We start from the raw sequence: 20,499 nt of genomic DNA on the forward strand, positions 1-20,499 counted from the left end.
GATTTTTCCTCCAGATAATAGACATATAGGGAGCACTCGGAGGAGTCAGATTTTTTCTGAGGTTAGGGAGCTAAAAAGATAGCTGGGGAGAGTAGAGCTTGGAAAACAATAAAAATTAAGTTCCAGTGATTGTTCTGCATTTAAGACAGAGCTGCAGAGCATTTGAGGAGAGACCCATCATCAGGTGGCTTGTCCTTCAAGGTGAAAAAGCCCAGTCTTCACAGTGCCATCATCACTGGCAGCTGTGAAAAAGGCTGCAGGGAGGCAAGATACAGCCCTTATAAGCTTCTGGCCTTCCTAAAACAAGGGTGAAATAAAACCTGATGAACAGGAGGAAAGCTTGGATAGGAGGATTTCATAGAGAAAGAAGATGCAATGGTTTAAAAAGCAACAAAAAAATTTCAAGTCAAATCAAGATCAGTTGAAGAGCTTTAGCTGAAGGGAATGGACCTCAGAAACAAGGAATGTATCCAACCAAACAGTGAAAGAAAAAAGCCACAGGCACAGAGTGCTTGTTTTGGCCTTGCATGACTCTGATTCACTTTGGAATTTCAAATTATTTCAGAAGCTCTTCAGGTTTCTGAGAGCCAGCACTCAAAGATATGGTAAGAACGGTGGTGTCTGTCATCAAGAGAGGAGTGCCATAAATGTATGGCTTACAGGGAGAGGCAGTCATGTCCTTGCTTTCTTTCCTTTTTGGTTCAAAACTTCTGCTTGGAAATTTCCCAAAAATGGAGACAGAAAGCCTATCACAGGGTGAGCTAGCTGTATTGCCTTGAAGAATAGCTAAGTACAGCTGTAATGAGCATCCTTTAATATTAGTCTGAAATCCTGGATTGTGGGAACATGACATTTCAGCTGTACCTGTTCAAAAGACTTAAATCTGTTGACAAGTGGTAGGTCAAGCATATAATCTTTAACAAATATTACTGTGTTGCTTCACATAACTATCATACGCACCCCCAAAATCAGGCTACTTCTGAAGTGGGTGAAAAACTGGTGTTGAATTTCGTAATCAGCCAGTATTTTGTGGCTCTGGTAGTTAGGATAGCAAAACGAAATAAATTTTCTGACTCCTAAAAGATTGCCAGTTTTGATGGACCTCGGCAAGACCCAGAAATGATCCAGAATGTGAAGCTGTTTTCCTAACAGTGTGGACTTCAGTGCTGGAATGAATGAGTGAGTGCTGCTCTGACTGTTGATGCAGCATACTGCAGATGTTTTGTCCATCAGGACAAAATTTTGCAGAATGAGTATAAGTCCTACACTGGCTTTCAGCAGATCTTAAAGTAGGAATACTTATAGCTTTATGGCCCTCTGACCACATGGCTTGCATGGTGCAGAAGAAGAGCCAACTCTTGTTAACAGTGACACTGTCTGGGTCTCCTGCTCGGACCTGTGTCTGATCACACTGTTGTCTTTATTCAGTTCTGTAGGTGTTTATGTATGTGCTGTTATTTTAGGTATCTTGCCTTTGCAGTCAAGCACTTCATAAACATTTCTGAGGAAGAATCTCAGGTCTCGAACCCTGCAAAATTCCTGGTAAAGACTAGTCTCTGGGGCCTGGTCCACGAGCCTGATGGGTGGCTAATTGGCATTATGCATCCCTTATGCATCCCATAAGGCAACTCATAAATCAGTTTCGAGCTGAGAATAGTGGGGGCAGGTGTTGATTTTTTGCATCTTGGACAGTCTGTGTCCAAGCTAACAGACAGCTCATTATGATGGAGTGAAAATATGGGATTCAAGCCTGGTTTTGTCAGCAATCAATACCAACGCCAGCATTCAAAATACCAAAATTTAAAATCTGCCCTCAACTTCTACCTTCGTCTGGGGTTACCTGTCTGCTCCCCAGGTGCGTGATAAAGCACAAACACATCATCTTGAATAATTTGGGAACTTACATAACTGCAATCATTGACCACCTGCATTTCAGAATTTGGACTTTAGGCCACATATCTCACAGCTTAAAGTACCCAGAGCATAGAATCATAGAATAGTTAGGGTTGGAACTGACATTCATTTCCTATTTGGGATTTTTCTGAGATGAGAGAGCTATAATAGCTCTCTTTAAGGCCCATCTTTAAGGGATGATACACTGCTGCAGGATGAGCAGGGCTTCAGAGGTGTGGGTTTGGATTCCTCTACTGTACAGCTCCTTTTCAGTGGGTCTGTGGATAAGGGTGAAGGAACATTCTCATGGGTAGTCTAGCAGAGTCAATGCCCTAACCAAACTTATCAAGTCACCTTGATCAAATCCAGAAAGTTCAGAAGTAGTTTTGAACATTGTTTCAGCAAAGTTCTTCCCTTAGGGAAATGTGCATGATCTTAGCGGATGTTTCCCTTAAAGTGGCCATTGGATTCTTAGAACATTATGTCAAGAAGAATTACAATCAGTGCTTGCTTAGTGAAGATTTTTAATGGCATTTCTTGAATTTTCTAATCTTGAAATACAAATTCCTGCATCAGAAACAAAGAATAGTGCATCTTTAAGTCACATCCCTTGTATGCTGTTTTCTGAAAATGTTTGAATGACAGTTCAAGGTTATACATCATTGACATGGATCAAATGGCAACACTTATTAGAGGGAAGAAAGTCAAACCAGATGTAATGGGAATCTTCATCTGCTTCCACTAAAACTGAAACAGTCTAGTTGTGATGTTAATTTGAATAGCTGCCTGTGAACCATATTTCAGATTTTTAAAACAATGGTAAATCCTGAATTTGAGGTCTGGATAATTTGGTATCAGGATTCTGCTTCTCCTCTCACAACGCCAAACCCAGTGAAGAGGAGTTAATGTCGTTATTTAACACATATACACATATAATTGTACTTTTACAAAAAGTCTATAGGGTTTGCTTCTTTGTTTCTGCGGGCTATTTAATTTGGGATAAAAACATGTTTGATACACAAATTTTGTTTCTGAAGCCTCCTGCTTTCTACATAGTAATAACACATAAAATAGTCCCATTCTTTCCAGTTTGTAATATTTACTAAGACATTTAATGTATGATTTAAATTTTTTTGCCTTCCCCCTCCCCAGAATCTTTTGCTGTCTATACAAATTCTGGGTTACATTTGATCCATTTATCTTTGCAGGTTGCCTTCAAAGTAATCCAAATATAATCTGTTCCATTGCTCTTTACTGTTCCTTTTGCTTCCCTACCCCACCTACTCCAGGTTTCTTAATATTTCCACTCTCAGGGTCTTTTTCGCACCCTTTTCAAGCTGAGTAAGGATTGAAGTTGAAGGGGAGTCTACTGTAACATAACTGGTATTCTACTACAGTACACACATGGACACTTCTTTCTGGCTCATTAGCTGGTACCTAAAGGTCTGATCCTGTGCATGCAGCGTGTCCTCTTTCTTGACTTGAAATTCAATAACCATAATGTAGGGTTTGTCAGAGGCCACCAGTATTGCTAACCCTGGTAGAACATCTGATTATCTTTAGCTGAGAGGCTACAGACATTTGGGGCACCTTCTACAGAAACAGTGATGTTATTAACACCAGACCTATGGAATACAGAGCCAAATCTGGAGCTTATGCTGGGATAGATTAGAATAAAAAAACACACAAAAAAGCAAACATAAATCCCAACCCCCCCAAACCAAACAGTCTTCACTTTCCTTTTGTTTGTTTCAAAATGTAGGTAGGCTGGGTTTGTACTTTCAATTATATATAATTATATATAATGCAGAACTCTTTCCTGTGCATTCTCTTTCTCTTTTCAGTCTTTAACTTCTATATCTTTCTACTTTTTTCTCTAGTTCTGTTTCTCTAACTATTGTATTTGCCTGCATACAGAACAAGCCTGCACAGCAGGAAGCCTCTTGCCTTCCTGGCTTTCCACACTCTAACCTCACATCCTCACTTCCCAAGTCTGCTCTACCCTAGTCTGCTTTGCATTTCTAGATAGATTTGGGTCCTGTCCAGCTGAACAACTTCAGATGCTTTGTAGAGAGTGGGGAGCTGCTGCCTGTACACTGCTAAGCCATAATTAGCAGCCCGCTGCTCAGTGGCACCTCCACCCTACTGGAGATACTGTCTTCCATTGCCTGCAGAAAATTCATTGGCACTCAGAAGCTGCCACTTCCAGAAGTGCAAGCAAGACACTGAAGTTTTCCAAGCTCAATGGGAATAGCTGGTCAAGTTTGCAGCACACAGTCTTGAGCCTGAATATTAAGTGACATTCATACATAGAGGTTGTTTTCTAAGCTAAATAACTTGAAAAGCCTTGCGGTACCCAGGGGTATGGGTACTTCAATGAAAACAAGTGACAGAGATCACAGGGTGAAGTGAAAGCTCAATAAAATATTTCAGGCTGCCTGCACGGTAAAGGGGTACATGTATGCTGTTCCTGCTAGAAAAGAATCTAACATCACATAAATCCAACATTTCCTTTTGCTTGCCTTAAATCAATAGGCTTGTGGTGCTATTCCTTAGAGTCAACAAACATGCCAGGAAAAATCTGTTTCCAAGCTGACTGCTCTTTCTCAGAACTGCCCATAAGCGCCGGGGGAATGGAAAGTGGGCTGCAGAGGTGCTTAAGGGAGGAGTTTGCCAGCCAAAGAGAATTGCAGAGTTGGAAGCACGGAGAGGCCTTCAGCTTTCAGTTTTCCCAGAGTTCTTGGTGAAAATGCCTAATTCATTTAATGAGAAAAGCAATATCCTAAACCAATCTAATGTTCTTGTCTCTCCTCTCCCAGTCCTTTTTAATATCATGATGGAGAATGTGAGCATAAAGTATTCTTATCCTAATGCTTTTTGCTTTAATGCTGGGTTGATGTATTGCTCTAAGGAAAGAAGAAAATGTATGTCATTTGTGAATAAAGGCAATGCACAACCAACATGGGCAGACGAAGGTGGTACATTCTTGTAGTCTCAAGGCACTCACAGAAACTTTCTTTCATCTAGGAAAATGCTTTTATGTAGTCAGCAAACCAGTCTCACTAGCAAGCTACTCTTCAAGGATCTCAAATAACAACCAGAAGGTTTTTATATGCACCTAGACAGGCTATACTCTGCCATAAGGTCTGCAGAGAAATCTTGTGATTTTTACCTTCCTGCCACATTGTAGTGCTTTATGGGAAAACCTCAGTAAGGAATATGTTTTTGAGCAGCAAGGCTTTCCCACCAGTGCCTGTCTGTGCCAAACATCTTCCTTCCTTAACTGCAGCCTGTTCTCCTGGGTAGGATAGCTGCTCAGAAGCTGCTCTTCTTCCTCAGGCTGGGAAGAAGATCACCTGGTTGAACAGAGACTTTGACTGGAACTCAGGAAAAAAGTTTATGACCTTTGGAAGAAGGGGCAGGCAACTCACTAGGACTACAAGGATGTCATGAGATTATGAAGGCAGAAAATTAGAGAGGGCAAAGCTTAAGTAGAAATTAACCTGTCTACTGCTATTAAAGACAATAAAATTGTTTCTATAAATATATTAGCAATAAGAGGAGGACTAAGGAGACTCTCCATCCTTTACTGAATGCAGCGGGGAAAGTAGTGACAAAGGATGAAGAAAAGGCTGAGGTACTTAATGCCTTCTTTGTCTTTGTCTTTAATAGCAAGACCAGATGTTCTCAGGGTACTCAGCTCCCTGAGCTGGAAGACAGGGATGGGGAGCTGGTTGAGGACCCCATAGTCCAAGGAGAATTGGCCAGTGACCCACTACATCAGTTAGACACATGTAAGTCTATGGGGCTGGATGGAATCAACCCAAGGGTACTGAGAGAGCTGTCAGAATTGCTCACTGAGTTCCTTTCAATCATTTATCAGCAGTCCTGGCTAACTGGGGAGGTTCCCAGTTGACTAGAGGATAGCAGGATCTGAGGCACCAAAAGCCTGTCAGTCTGAACTTGGTGCTGGGGAAGGTTATGAAGCTGACCACCTTGAGTGCCATAATGTGGCACATTAACCACCTGTTTATTAGGCCCAGTCAGTAGGCATTTAAGAAAGGCATGTACTGCTTGACTAACCTGATCTCCTTCTATGACTAAGTGACCTGTTCAGTGGATGAGGGAAAGGCTGTGGATGTTGTCTACCTAGACATCAGTGAAGCTTTTGACACCATTTCCCACAGCATTCTCCTGGAGAAACTGACTGCTCATGGCTTGGATGAGTGCACTCTTTGCGGGGTAAAAAAATCTGGCGGGATGGCTGAGCCCAAAGAATGGTGGTGAATAGAATCAAATCCAATTGGCAACCGGTCACAAACGGTGTTCCCCAGGGCTCAGTACTGGGGTCGGTTCTGTTTAATATCTTTACTGATGATCTGGATGAGGGGATCAAGTACACCCTCAGCAAGTTTGCAACTCCCAAGTTGGCTGGGGGTGTTGATCTGCTGGAGGAAGGCTTTGCAGAGGGATCTGGACAGGCTGGATCAATGGGCTGAGCCCAATTGTATGAAGTTCAACAAGGCTCAGTGCCAGGTCCTGCACTTGGGCCAAAGCATCCCCTTACAATGCTATAAGCTTGGGGAAGAGTGGCTGAAAGCTGCCCAGTGGAAAAGGACCTGGGGGTGTTGACTGACGGCTGCTGAACATGAGCCAGCTTGTGTCCAGGTAGCCAAGATGTCCAACAGCATCCTAGGCTGTATCAGCAATAGTGTGGCCAGCAGGGCCAGGGAAGTGATTGTTCCTATGTACTCGGTACTGGTGAGGCTGCACCCCAAATACTGTGCTCAGTTCTGGGCCCCTTACTAAAGGATTAGTTTTGAGGTGCTGGAGCAGGTCCAAAGAAAGACAGTGAAGCTGGAGAAGGGCCTAGAGAGCAAGTCCTATAAGGAGTAGCTGAGGGATCTGTGCTTGTTTATCCTGGAGAAAAGGAGGATCAGGGGAGACCTAATCACTCTCTACAACCCACATGAAAGGAGGTTGTTGCAAGGAGGGTATTGGTCTCTTTTCCCAAGCAACAAATGGTAGGGTAAGAGGAATCGGGCTGAAGCTGTGCCAGGGAAAGTTCTGATTGAATATTAGGAAAAAAATTTTCACCAAAACGGTTGTCAAGCATTGGAACAGGCTGCCCAGGGAAGTGGTTGAGTCACCGTCCCTGGAGGTATTTAAAAGACGTGTAGATGGGGCTTTAGGGACATGATTTAGAGGTGGACTTGGCCGTGCTAGGTTAACAGTTGGACTCAATGATCTTAAAGGTCTTTTCCAGCCTTAACAATTTTCTGATTCTTTTATATGATTCTGTGATTTTACTTTCCTATTCCAATGGAATTACAGAAAAGAGAAGTGTCTTGATCTAAATCCTTAAATCAAAGATATTGCTGAACTAATCTGAAGCAGTGCAGTGGCACTGATTTACCTGGATCATTACCAGAATCACAATCTTCACATTTTTAGGTCTTGAAATAAAATTCTACTTCATATGTCTGCCAATATGTGTCTGGCATATTTCTGTCCTGTGCCTAGCTGTGTCTGGCAGTTGCTATCAGCTTAATTTATCAAGCACTTAAGTGTTCTACAAATAAAAAAAAAAAATAAAAAAGGTGATATAATAGCTATTTATTTTTCTTATCAATAATACGTTAGATCAGTTAGAGCAAAACCCCAAGTTTATTGAACTAAAGGAATTGCATGACTGTAAATCATTAAACACTTACTTCTTTCACAAACCACTGGCAAAAGGCAGGGCCAATCCACTCTCTTGCATGAATCCCACAGTCTATCCAGACAGCTTTCTTGTAGGGCCGTGATCTTTTACCTAACTTCAAGTGTGAATATTCATAGAAATATCAATAGATCTCATGTCATTAGTGAAACACAATAACAAGAAATTCATAGAATATTAGAAACACTAAACCATTTTGGATTTCCTCATATAAAGGAACACAAATATATTGTTTTCAAAGGTATGGCTGTGATCATGACAGGCACGTATGCCAACATCATGAAGATGCTCTGTGGAAAGAAAAAATTACAGTAAAAGTGAGATTTGTCATTTCCTCTTTTATGAGAAGTGAGATCCTCAAGTATCACATAGAGCAGGGTGAGGAAAGATGATGCTATAGAAATAGCCTGATACAGAATCAAATTTTCACAACTCTGCAACAACAGATGACAAAAAGTACATTGATAGTTTTTTTGGGTTTTATTTGTTTCGTAACTTGCTGACATGCTCTTATTTGTGGTCCTAATAATGTAAGTTGAGAGCACACAGCCTTGTCAGTAGCTAAAGAGGAAGCCTATGTAGCACATGCTATGAAGCGCTCCAGAGTCCTCTGGGGTCTGTCTCCAGCATAACACTTTCCAAACTGTCTATAAACACAAAACTTTCCAATTCCATTAAATCCAAATCCTGCTAATTGAACTTGTCCTGTAATCTCTCTCCATGCATATCCAATACAAATAAAGAGGATTTGGCTTTTAATTTTCCAGCTTTTTGTTCTTTAAAGATGACGTTCACAGAGATACCTGGATCTTAGCAACCCATTCTTAGGAAACACAGCTAACCTGAGTCTCCAGTGTACATGCTATAACATAAGTAACAAAGTGTCTGTCCCTGATTACAGGTTTTAGTCTGGTTAATAACTGTTCAATCTTTACCTTGAGTACAAACAGTGGTCTCCCTTCATAGGATTTTCCAACAGAGAACATGTGAACAAGATCTGAATGAGTTTTATTCAGGTGATACATCCAATCCTGGATCTGCAAATACAGAAGTGAGAGCATTGCTTCAATCTTTGCATTTCATGGGAAGAAACAGTAACACATTTATTAATCTCAGCTCTCAGTCCCCTGTATGTTTTTGGGTTTTCCTGTCATTTTTATTTTTGTCTTTGTTTGGTTTTGTTTTCATACTTGAAATATTACTGGATTTTCATAGCTCTATTGCCAGGGTTCAGATGCAGCCCTCAGTCACAGGGTATTTTTTTTCTTCCATTTTTTTGTTGGAGGTATTTTATTGTTGAAATGCAACAGCTGTCTGTAAAAAAGCTGGGGATGGGGCTGATCTGCCATCCACAATAAATATTAATGGAATGAAGGAAGAAGGTCCCTGAATTTGCCTGTCAGGAAATCCAGTGGCAAAGAGATTGACCTGAAGAATTTAATACTACCTGCAATATTTGATTCACAGGCACCAGATCTCATTGAGATGCGGCATCCTTCATGCTCTGCCTAGCGACTTTGTTTTGGTGTAGACTGAAACTGTGTATGTGAGCACTCTGGAATCAACAGAAATTATTTACGCAGCTTATACATGAGTCTGTATCAAAGTGTTTTTAAGTCTTTGGGCTTCTTGTGCAAATACTTTAGCACTTGCTCATATGTCTTACTTAAATGACTCAGTGGGACTAATCACTCAATGAAATCTCTTATTCCATCAGAGTAAAAGGCCTAATTTAAAAAGAAAACTCAGAAGCTGTCCAAGATAGTTCCATGTAAATATAAGCCTTGAATACAAACATCAACATATATATATATTTTCATGAAGGTACTTATTTTTGAAGAGTAAACACTTAGAACACTTCTGAAGATGAACAGGTAACCATAATTTGAAGAGAGTGAAATCTTAGCCTTATTAAAAACAACAGTGCAGCGGATAAGAGGAACAATATGAATTTTCACATACTTCTTCCAGGGAGTGATACACTTCATAATTATACTCAGAGAGGGACCTTCTATTCCTGTGTGACCTCAGTCCAGTTTGGTTTTCTACTGCTTTTTGTAAGTCTGGTATGAGAATCCTAGGTAAAAAAGACAATGGCATTACTCAAAAGCTAGTAGAACACACAGGCTAAAGCAGAACAACAATCACATTTAGAAGAAATATAGGAGTAGTTAAACCATTCTGACATTACTTCATCTATTATATTTTGACAACAGAGTGCTTCAGGCTTATTTTAATATATGCTGCTACATAAATACTCCAGCTGCTTTGAAATGTAACAAAGACTTCAAAAACCACAATGAGCTTGTTAAGTGAATAAAACAGAAAGATGTAAATAACGTAGCCAACGCAAAGGAGAAGCTGCTTTTATTTGTTTATGGAGCAGCATTTGATCTCTTCTTTTATAATCCAATTATACCAAGTAATCATGGATCATCAAAAACTGATTTCAAAACCATTAAAAAAATCTTTTTAGGCTTAGAAAAACATGCACATACTTTCTTTTTGGGGTTATTGTACTGGCATGGAACATTACGTATACCTACAAGTTGTAGAGGCACAACAAAAAATTAAGAACTTGGCAGTATTATTATTCTGTCTGAAACACAAGAAACAACAACAAAAAAATCTTGTTTTGTGTGTTTTTTGTGTCATTTGTTATCTGCTCTGCAATAGTTGTTTGCCAGTTATTTTAAAATAACTCAGGAAAAACATGAATCAATATAATGAAAATTAAATCTGCCTGCAATAAGAAGTGAGAGGTTCTTTGCATTAAGAGCAAAATGCAGCAGCAGTGGTGTAAGCTGAAAACTTTCCAGTTTTATGATAAAAACACAATAATATAGAAAACATCCATAAAGAATAATATTGAAGAAGTTGGAGCATCTATCTTTTCCATTATATATTGGCAGGAGCTGGTAATATTGTCACGGACATCAGTAACAATCCCTGTACAATGACATCTCTGTAAAACTGCGAGTCATCCTTGTATACTACCTTCTCCTAAAGAATGGCAATGTGCAATCACCATACCATCATTCCTGCAAAACGATGGTCACATTCAACCTTTTAAAATTCTATTGGCGTTAACTGCAATGACTGAAAAAAGATGGAAAGAAACTGTGTTAACTTTAATCCTAACTCAGCTGTGCAGCAGATGCCTCAAATAGGTCTATCTACATACAATATCAAAGTAAAGGTTATACCCATTAGCGAAGCAATTGTATAATTAGGAATTATGTTGTTCTACATCTACCAGTTTCAGTAATCAAACTAAGGGCTTATAGTCTTGACTTGCTATACACTCTAAGACTGTAAAGCATTTAAGCATGTAGTTAGGTTAAAGCAGTGGTTTTATTCAAGTCATTAGGGTGTTTAATATGTTCAAAAAATACTTGCCTGCTTTGCTGAGTTCTGATTAATGTAAGTACCTACCAGGATCAAACTCTGTTTGTTCACTTTTACAGTAACAGATTTCATTTTACAACTCCTGATTGTTTATGTGCCTGTACTCCAAATGAGATTTGATAATCTTAAATGATTGTGTACTGTTCGTGCTTGTAACACAAAGGCTCTTAAGTCACTCAGGTCCTAATACAACCTAAGTGGCTTAATTGCCAGAGAACTTACAACTGAGGCAACTTGGTGGACTAAGAGCTTATCTGATGCCTGGCTGGTTTTCATGACCATTTTCTTGTCATGAAGTCAAACACTGGGACAGATAAGCCTGTCTTATAGGCAAGAGCTGGTCGCCTTGTTCATTATTAGGGCTGCTTAATACTCCCTCGCCTTTGAAAATTTGTCACAATTTAGGTGTCAGCCTGAAGTTTTACATGGTGTGTGCCTCACTTTTTCCAGCTCCCAAAGGGATGTAGGAATTTAACTCATTTTCAAATACTGTGTGAAAAATAAAATACATTTTTTAAACGCATGAAAAAAAGCCATGAGAAAAGGAGCTGTCTGAAGCCTTGCCCAGCACCTCAGTCCCTTGGCTGTGGAGCTGCACTCTGACTCAGGGCTGTGGTCCCCATCCTGGCTGTGCAGGGGACATGGCTGTGCACAGCCATCCCAGCAGCCCTTCTCCTGCCATTCCCTGACTACAGCTATTGCTGCTCTCATGGTAAATCCTCCCTGCTCTTGTGGAGTTACAGATCCCATGGGGCTTATCAGGACAAGCACATGCTCATCCAAGGCTTTGCAGAGTCTTGCTCCTGGTGGCTGGGACCCAGTGTACAAGGAGTCTGAAATGGGCAGTGGGGAGATGAAGGAGACCAAAGAAACAGTCTGGAGTTGACAAAATGCTGCCCGGCTTCCTTCTAAGCACCAACATCTTGTGCAGCAAATGTCAGAGAGGAAATTTTCCCTGTGGAAAATAAATGTAATGTTCTAGTATTTGTGGCACTCTGTTTCAGGCAAACTACGGAGACCCTTTGGTCTCACAGGTCTTGCCCTTGCACAAGCTGCTCTGCGACTTCAGTAAAGGTCTTCAAGTACAGGGAGTGTTTGTAACACATATAAAATCACCTTCTGCCATTTCATTAAAGGTGATTACTGTGAGCAGGAACAGCAGCAGACGTGACCACAATTGCTGGGGCACAGCAATTAAGGGACACTTTTTGTATAAGCACAGGAAAACAATTACAGAAATTCCCATCTTATTTTTAAACACAAATAAAACCAAAGCAGTGTTGCACCCACATGAAATCCCCTCTGAACTTCAGCTACTGGGCATGCATAATTAAGTTCCTTACATCTGTTTTTGTGTTTTTAGAATGAAGAAATAATAAGAGACCACTGTCATAACAAAAATGGAATTCTGATAATACGTATAATATACAATATGATTCGTGCTATCCTTTCCTCACTGAGAAATAAGTATAAATAGCCTCACGTAGAGCTTTATTCAGCAAATGTTTGAGAATTCAAATAACTCATCAGTTGATTGTTCAGATGCTTAGGCATTTCATTGAAAAGGCTTTAATGACAATTGTCATATTGATAAATATGAGATCATAAGTATGCTCCAAAACAGTCATGAAAGCTTTTAAGAAATGGTATAAATTATATGTGATCCTTAGAGTGTATTTGTTCTGTGTGACTTGTGTTGGGTTATGAGAAATGGAGGTTTTTAAGAGAACTAGTACATTCCTTTATAATTCATGAAGAAGGCTCGCCTCTGCCTTAGCAGCGGCACACTTGTAAACAAACCTTGTTCCTGTTAAATACAGAGAGAGACAAAGCAGGCTGTAGGGTTAGTAATTACCACCCCTCTCTTAACATATGTGACTTCATATACATTGAAAACACTTCAGCTTGACTCAGAAGGAGGATATTTAATTAAAACTGCCTGCCTGTGGGAGATTTTCTGCTCTCCCATTAAAATGGTTGTTTTCTTGGCAATGTCCAGCAGTCTGCCGGTCTAATTGCTATGATGTGGAACGTATTCTCAGTTGCGCTTGGCATGGTAGTTGCAGACCTGCCTTGGAGGCCAGATCTCTGGAGCAAGGCACAGAAAACAAAGCACAGGCTTACGTGTACTGGATGTTTGCTTGCTGGAGGTAGGGCAGCAGCTCTCGGGATGTGTTCTGTGGTACTCGCACGTCGGTGACAGTACCTTCAATGATGTGGGAGGGGCTGCTGGGCTGCCACAAGTCCACCTGCAGTGCAGGAACCAACCTGTAATTCATATGCATTCAGTGTAGGTGGGGAAATCCAGAAGATGGCACGCTTGAAGCTTTGTGGGCAATCACTCTGGGCATAGTACAGACAATAGAACTGTATTGGCTGGTCCAGCTCAACATCTATGCTAATGGAGCACATTTTGAGAAATGACTGTGCCCAGTTTACCACAACTCTCATAGGAGATTTGCCAATGGGAAGAGAGAACATTCTCAGGAATGTGCCTCCTCAAACAGCTTGAAACAAAAGCTTCCTCCATCTTCATGCATCTCCTCAAGCTACTATACATTTCCTATGTATTGGCTCTTAGGGATTCCATGGGTCTTCTTATTTCACAAGGTATTTCTTATGTTCACTAGGGCAGTAAAAGAACACTAAAGGGAGGTAGAAAGTGTAGCATACATCAGTGCTGTTTGCAAAGCCTACCTAAATTTTATTCTTGAAAATAGGGAGATCGGAGGTAGTAGAAGGGCACCAGTACTATGAAGGAAGCGATGATCTACACAATAATTTTACATGAAATGTCAAAATAACAGGATTAAGATAATAAAATTACTATAATCTTGTAAAAAAACAAGAACTACTAAATGATACCACAATTATTATGTGCTATATATATTTGTGCATACCTAAGGGATGCTTCTTGTCCATTTTTATCTTCTTTTGTTGTCAAATTTGAAATACACTTGGGGGTTTTAGCCCAAAATATGGATTTTCAAGAAAGCAAGAAAGTTTGCAAACAGGGACTTGAAAATCTGTGTTCTGCACCCTGTAGCAAAATACTGCTGTACTGCTCAGTTGTACCAACAATAGATGCATGTAGTGATCAACACAGGTGAGAACAGTTCATCCTTAGTCAGTGTGAGGAGAGTGGGAGAACACAAGTTAACAAACCTCTTCCCAGAGCTGCTGGATAGTCTCAGGGGACAATGGAAACAAGTCTCAGAAACAACCTCTGTGCCAATGTGACAAATATGCATGTCAAGATCAACAGACCTTAAAAATATGTAAGTTTGTGAGCTGAATACAAAGAGGGGAATTGAGAGGGACTACCAGAGAATTTAAAAAAGAATTAATACTTGATAAACATCTTTTGAAGTTTATTGCAATCAGCTGTGATAGACTGCATTGATGAAAGTCATGGATATAGCTCATGAATGTCCCTTCCTTCCTTGCTTTCCAGATTTCTAAAGAGGTTTTTATCATCTATATTTTAACAGCTTTTGGCTTCTTCTTTGCCCTACAAGCTATTTTGAAAATATCTAATGAATTTTGCCTGGTCTTGCTACGAACCTCATTTGAAGAGTACAATCTTGCAGCAGGGGTTTAATTCCCACTATTCCTCAAATTGCCCTGTGTAATAATATTCTGATTACCAAGAAAACATATGAGGCTGAACTTGATGCTACCTCTTCAAGCAGTAGTCACTTCAGTTCAGTTAATCCAATAAAATGCCTGCTACTTTGGAAGGCCAAAAGCCCTGAAATGCAGGGGCAACCTCTTCCTGCCAAAAGCCCTCTTTGTTTCACGCTGCCACAATATGGTCTGTGGATCCGTGTGATAGTGGTGGGTGGGCGCAGTGTCTTTTGAAGTCTAACACCAGGAATGGCAAAGTTCACAAGGCTTATGAAGCTGACACCAGATATGACAGATGGTCAGTAGAAACTGAACTCATGGTATAATGGTGCTAAATCTGCATATAAATAAAGATTCTCTCACTGTGTTAACACCTTATGTTTGTTTGTTAGCTTATCTATCTTCTGTATTTTGAATAGAGTCATGCTGTAACATTTCACTCTAATTCAACATGGATGATTTTACACATGGTGAATTAAAAATGTGTATTTGACTTCCAAGATTTATTCCTAAAATACACATCACAGAGGGTATATTTGTTGCTCTCGGAGTAACAGCATATCAATCAGCTGAGCTTGAGCCACCTTTATAAAAATAACAACAAATTGTTATACACAAGCTAAGAGCAACTGAAGTGTTTCCTGGCCAGTGGCAATATCTAATCATACGAAATTGGAAATAGAAGTTGCAGAAATGAAAAAAAAAATAATAGTGGTTGAGATACACCTGAAACTTGTCTTTGTTCTTCAGAGCTATTCAGGATTAATGTTGGGAAATTGGAGGGGGTAAATCAACCAGTATTCACTCTGTTGGTCTCAAGATCAAAAGCTCTTTCATTTCTGCAGTATTATAACTGCCCCTCACATTACTGTCTGCAAGGGAATACCAAAAGCGGAAGAAATCTTCTTTTAACTTGTAATGAAGTCAGCAGTCTACTGCACACTGCTATCATCTGTTGGCGAAAATGCAATATTTCACTCCTGGCATTGTCCTGGAAGTGAGACAAAAAAAAATAATCCCATTTTTAGAATGCAAATTGCTCCTCTTCAGCTCAGTTTCCTGTTTGGGTAATTTGGTTTTATTTGACTCCTACTTCTTATCCTCTGCAATGTAAATGAAGCATTCAGTGCTCATCTGGCAGATGTTACCTGTGCTGTCCAGAGCACACCACTTCAGTGGCTGACTTAATTTTGCTTTATAAAGCATATAACAAGAAACACATTTCTCCAGCAGACATGTTATTTATATTGCAGCTTTCAGCTTCTCCTTGGCATGACACAGAGACAGCACATGAAAACTGAAAAATGGAAGATGGATTTCAGAGCAGGCATTTTGGGTCTGAGCAAGTCCAACTATTCTTTACTCACTGTCAGCTTTAGGAGACTTCATCACTCCATATCCCACAATTACTGAGGGTTCCATTGGGGTCATCACTGTTCTTTCAGCTTTATTCCTCTGGCAAGCATGCCTTGCATTTCCATCTTGTGCTCCACTGGCTAGCGACTGGTAGTGATATGAATTGTTCTCCTACCTTCTTTATGATGGGGTGTTGTTATCGCTACACATTACACATTAGTTGTTATATAGCAGCATGGATGGTGTACCAGTCAGAGCCAAACAACATTATGTGCTTGTGTGGGTGGTGGGACATGTGTGGGTGGTGGGATTTACTAGGTGGGGGGAAGATTCTCCAGCAGAAATCCTACAGAACCCCCTGAACACACAGACAAATATTTCAACCTCAAAATTTCACCTGGTATCTTGAGACTAGAGGAGAAGCTGTGCTTTAGAGTATGTCTGCAAACCTAAGTATATTTATCTCCCTTTCAGAACTCTCTCCTTTGCATGTCTTTCTTATCTCTTAGGCAGCAGGTTGCCCTTAAGAGGGTCTTGGGCTGTTTTAAGTCTCTGGACAATAAGCAAAGGTCCAGGCAGGATTTTTCAGTAGGCTCACACTTGGGATCTGGCGACCAATTACTTCGTTCCTGATGCTGCACTCTGGTGTGACTCCAGCTACTGATTCTCAGGGACAGTGCTGGATATGCAGATGCCCAGCGAACGCTCTTTCCCAGAATCTCACTGGAGGTGTGAGCATCCTGACTTGCTTTCTATAAGAAGAAATTTTATGTAAAAGGATACAGACAGATCCCTTTTCCTAGAGGATTTAAGCACATTATTGCTTTATTTAACAAAAAGGTATAATTAATAATTGTGACTACATAGTAAGCATTCTTTTTTTTTAACTGTGCATTGTTTTTCAACTGTACATTCTTTTTTCAACCTCACTCAGCCCATAAAAGTCCCTGGGATTCAACCCGTGCTTAGGAAAGCAAACCCAAAGGACTGTTTTCCTTGTAGGCAGTTTCTTTTTAAACTGAGATGTTAAAGGCAGCTCAAGAATATAAATGTATCAGCACTTACCTGGACACCTTCCAAGCTACAGAAACCCTGAGCTCATTAGTCATGGCTCAAGGTTTTGGTCAGTATGGTGATGAAATGTCAGCACAGGGAAAGGGACAAACATTTTAGAAGATTCTGGTGCTCAGCAAGAGAATTCAGAATTTCTTCCTAAATTAAAAGTGATGCAGCTAATTTTGCAAGAACACAAACATTTCATTGCTATAAGCCTACATATCACAAACGACGTACACAAAGCTCTGTTGCCTTGCCAAGACAGAAACCAGACCAGGGAGTTATTTTCTTCACTAGTTCCAGGTTTTCCTCCAGTTTGTTCTGTGCCTGTGGAAAGGGAGCCTGGGAAGGAAGTGGTCTCCTTGTTTTTTCCCAAGGAATACATCCATGGCTGCATAAATCCCATAGTCCCTTTTTTTAAATTCAAATCACTGAAAGAAATACCTGGGTTTTTTTACACCACTGGGCTTAGCCTGGCTCATACTTTGTAATTGAAGCCATTTTCCCAGGCAGCAGCCTCCAGTTGTTCCTCACTACTCTTTTGTAAACAGGTATTTAATTTCTTCTTCCATTTAGCCTGAAAGGAAGATGCTTAGCCCTCTCATCAGGTCTGAGATCATATATAAATCAGAAGAGATGATTGATGCCTGTCATTGAAAATAACTAGAATAACTCTGCCATGATTTACATTCAGTATCTGGACAAAACTGTTTATATGATTTATCTGTGTTATAGCCCATGAAGACAGCAATTTTGTTATGCTTTACTACCTGGCAATTCCAGTTTTTATACTTACTAAGTTGTATACAGCAATACATGCACCAAAGCTGGCCTTGTCCTTAACACTACTGTGAACAGATTTCTTTGAGAAATTCTGTCAGCTATAAAGTTCAGAATATAATTATTGTTATGATGCTATCAGTTGAAATGACTTGGCATTTCTGAGGGTCTTATAAAAGGGAATGCAGTCGGTAATGTAAGCAGTGGTCCTTTTTGCTCATGGGCTCTATCAGCATGTCATAGGCTCTCTCAGGATATATGGGTTTTCCATTTACATCCATATGCTTGTGTATAAACACATAAACACCCTAAGCATATCATTAGATGTATTTTCAGTTAGAAATTTGATAATAGAAGGTAGAGAACAGGAGAAACAGAAACTGCAGTACCCTCACTGATGTCAGAGGTTTGACTATAGGAGGCTTCATCACATTATAGACAAGAAACATCCCTCATATGCACATGTATAGTGTGCAGCAGAATTTTAGGCTCCTGTTGGTACATTTGCAAAGAAAAGAATGAAGGAGGAATGATTCCTGTTGACTGATGCTGATGGATAATTATAGCTGTGATGTAGTTCACCTGGAAAGTGTAGAATGGCTCCCCTCTAATGTCTTCACTCTTGCAAATGTTTTCAGGATCAGGACTGATTTCATCCTCACTTGCTCCTGCCCATTAGGTTCCTTAATTGTCAGTCCTCACTGCAAATCTCCTTCAGCTGCCCTTTATGTGCAGCAACATGGTCCAGTGGCAGTTAAGTGCGGGGTTCCCTGTGCTTTCTAGAAGGACTTACAAGGTAGTCCTAGTTGCTGGTGCAAAGTAATTTAAGTTTCTGATTGAGCACACTAGACATTTAATTGGCTCTAACTTTTCAGTATTTATTTGCTTTTCATTGGGCTGGTAAGAATAATTGTGCCAATAAATCAAGATTGATTCATAGGATTGCAGCAGCCATAACACTGGCAGGAACAGAATGCGAACAATGCACAGCTTGAAGTTTTGAGTTTGCAGATCTTTGTGGAACTATAACACAGTAATGGTCTTGCCACTCTGCTTACACTGGTATAATTTTACACAGGGCTCTATACTACAGAAAAGAAGTCATAGGCTATCCTCGAGAGAGTCACTGAGTTAAAACGCATACACTATTATGTGGTAATTGAACATCCGTTCTTACAAATACAGATGCCACTGGGCTAAGTATATTTGACAGACGTGAAACAGTCTTTAACAGACTCATTAAGAAGACCCAACCAAACCCCTATTTTGTTTCTTAGTTAACTATTTATGGCTTGGTTCATTTTGTAGTTGTTGCTGCACTGCATGAGAAATGGAATAGTAATCCCTGGGTCTAATCCTGCTCCCACTCGGGCTGTGCTGATGACTTTGTTGAACTCAGGCTTCCTCACCAGTAAAAGAGGAAGCAGATTCCTCCCATTCCAGAAAGTTCAGGCTTTCTGTGTCTTGTGAGAACAATACACTCACTACATGGGCTCTCCTGTTCTATCTGGCATCTTCCTACTTAAGTTTTCCTGGAACATTTTCCTTCTGAGACTGACAAGTGGTTTACAGATGTGTATTTTGATATACTAACGAATAACCTCTGTTGTCACCAATGTTCCCTGTGTATCTGAAATATTGTAAGCATATCTGACTGGAACCCTAACTATGAATTAGGGAAAAATCTGAACTGATGACTAAAGCATCTGACTATATAGATGTATTCGCTGTATGTGCAAAGTAAAATACACGTAGTCCTGGCTACTGAGCTAATTCTCTCCTTCCATAAAGTAAGAATAGCTCCATTACTGCATTTTCGGACAGGCTTTTGTTCTCTGAAGCCTTTTTTTCAGCATTTGCCTATGGAGCTGTAAACTGTCAGATTTATAGCCAAGTGATTCTTTTCCCCTATTAGATATTTTTCCGATTCCCTGAACTGCAATGACAGGATCAATTCAGGGATTACAATGGATAAGCAGCTGCTGTAAGGGCTAGAAAACAAAAGGGAATGGAGTTGTGGCTTCAAGGCCTGCTAGGCTGGCTCCTCACAAAGTTAAGGAAGTGCCTGGCTGTGCCCAGGAATTTCTTTTGTAAAAGCTACTGAGGAATGAGTGGTGTAACTCTATTATGCCAGGAATGTTCACAGAGCAATAGCTTCTTTGCTACCTATACAAACAGCCTCTATTCCAGTCAGACATATGTGATAAAAAGTGCTTGTAGATCAGCGGTGAATTAGAAGTTATCAGTCAAATGAAGTACTGCTTCAAAAATAACGCTTACAAAGAAGAATTCCAGAGCAGATAAACAGAATCTGCCAGGTCTGAGGTCCTGAGCAAATCCTGGTTCCATTGCAAAGCACTTGGGAATGTGACATTTGTTTCTGTCAGTCAGGTCCAACAGAATTAAAGCCATTAAAGGGCTCATAAATCAGCAACAGGCTCCTCAAATTGTCTTCTAAACAAGAATGAGCAGCGGACAATAGCCAGTCATTGGAGAGGTGTATGAAGCACAGGGACAATGGATGGACAAGAGGAGCCTGAGGGACAGAGAATGGGCAGTTCTGTAATACTCAGCACATTGTGCTACTATCATGCTAAATATTTCTTTTGCTTGTTGATTAGTGTAATCATTTGCCTGCAAAAATGTGTTTCTGGTCT

General features: G+C 40.2%; 1 protein-coding gene across 1 annotated transcript in view; it reads right to left on the bottom strand.

The window, feature by feature from the left end:
- CPA6 (carboxypeptidase A6) overlaps positions 1 to 20,499 on the bottom strand; it is an 81,936-nt gene that overhangs the window by 19,469 nt on the left and 41,968 nt on the right. The window contains exons 3-6 of the mRNA XM_057426213.1: positions 13,148 to 13,272; positions 9,578 to 9,692; positions 8,551 to 8,652; positions 7,608 to 7,712 (exon numbers count right to left, since the gene is read on the bottom strand). Coding sequence (XP_057282196.1) covers positions 7,608 to 7,712; positions 8,551 to 8,652; positions 9,578 to 9,692; positions 13,148 to 13,272 — 447 coding nt within the window. The remainder of the gene's footprint in view (positions 1 to 7,607; positions 7,713 to 8,550; positions 8,653 to 9,577; positions 9,693 to 13,147; positions 13,273 to 20,499) is intronic.

The sequence above is a fragment of the Pezoporus wallicus genome, unplaced genomic scaffold, assembly GCF_028554395.1.
Source record: "Pezoporus wallicus isolate ANWC-B61680 ecotype Strahan unplaced genomic scaffold, APGP_CSIRO_Pwel_v1 contig_4131, whole genome shotgun sequence".
Taxonomy (NCBI): Eukaryota; Metazoa; Chordata; class Aves; order Psittaciformes; family Psittacidae; genus Pezoporus; species Pezoporus wallicus.